Raw genomic sequence first — 1,331 nt, 5'->3', positions numbered from 1 at the left:
GAAACTTGCATTTCTGCATCATTACTTTCTGCAGATTCTACATACAATTTTATATAATGCTTGCTTAGTAACACTAAGTGATCAGGTGCACCATCGATAAGAACTATCCGACCTTTAAAGCCTACAGTTTCCAATCGTGTTGCAAGTTCTATTGCGAGAATAGCTCTAAAGGAATATCCAACCATGACAAAATCTTTTTTGTCTTGTAATTTTTTTTACTATAACCTGCCATACATTCAAAAAGTATTTCTTAAAATTTATAGATTCTTGCGAAATATATAGAGTGTCCGTAAAGTTTTGACACAGCCAAAGTATAGAGATAGATTGAGTCAAACTGAATAAGGAAAGTTATTCGCCATATTGTAAAATGCGCAATATAATTAATAAAATACAAAGTAATAACTGTGTGCCAATGAGCGCGTAAAAAGCGATAGTTCTGACTTTGTAGACGTGTGTGATTGTCCGCTGATCGCGGAGAGCAGTGGCTTCTTATCCCTCGAGCGCTGCTCCTTTGCGTACCGTCGAATATCGGCTGATCGCGAAATCAACCGAGTCACACATCGCGCTCGTTTGTTTACTCCGCCTCTTGATGCTTTGACAGTCACACACCTACGCCTACAGAATCAGGACTATCGCTTCTCACGCGCTTATTGGCACACATTTATTACTTTGTATCTCATTAACTATTGCAAATTTTGCAAAGTGGCAAATAACTTTCCTTATTCAGTTTGACTCAATCTATCTCCATACTTCGGCTGTGTAAAAAATTTTACGAACACTCTGTATGTACCCAGGTAACCAAATCTGTCGAAACAGATTTTGCCAAATGCTTGTTACAAATTTTGTTAACAGAAAGACATCAAATATGATGCAGAGTTTGTTTTATCTGGCAATGTTGCAAAATTGCTAGCAAAAATATATCCAAGCTTGTTAACAAAACGTAACAGCAAATTGCTGGCAAAAACCGAGCAAAGCTTGCACATAATTTGAGACCAAATTGACGCCAAATATGAAGCAAGATCTGCGCAACACGACATGATAGCAAAATAACAGCAAAAACCGAGCAAGACTTGCAGTTTAGTTAAACTATATGGTATTTAAAAGACTATTTAATTATATCTTGACTTATTTCTAAATTGTATATACACACTATCTATAATCCATAATATATACAAAATTTCTTTTACATTTGAGTATTTAACCTATTTTTTCCAATAATTAAATATTAAGATGACATAATAAAATACTTTTTTAGCAAACTAACTATTAGAAAATTTATACAAGCAATGCTAGATGTACGCGCATTTTATGTATGTATAAATTTGTAAAGA

The 1,331-nt window shown here is 34.3% G+C and overlaps 1 protein-coding gene across 1 annotated transcript in view; it reads right to left on the bottom strand.

Moving 5' to 3' along the window:
• The window catches only part of LOC109862656 (fatty acid synthase-like), a gene marked incomplete at its 3' end in the record, with an annotated part of 12,514 nt that overhangs the window by 1,428 nt on the left and 9,755 nt on the right, over window positions 1–1,331 (bottom strand). Inside the window, exon 8 of the mRNA XM_020442761.1 lies at window positions 6–212. Coding sequence (XP_020298350.1) covers window positions 6–212 — 207 coding nt within the window. The remainder of the gene's footprint in view (window positions 1–5; window positions 213–1,331) is intronic.

The sequence above is a fragment of the Pseudomyrmex gracilis genome, unplaced genomic scaffold (genome assembly GCF_002006095.1).
Source record: "Pseudomyrmex gracilis isolate BER0280 unplaced genomic scaffold, ASM200609v1 scaffold_2139, whole genome shotgun sequence".
In the NCBI taxonomy this organism is placed as follows: Eukaryota; Metazoa; Arthropoda; class Insecta; order Hymenoptera; family Formicidae; genus Pseudomyrmex; species Pseudomyrmex gracilis.
This window is presented reverse-complemented; position numbering and strand designations above follow the sequence as displayed.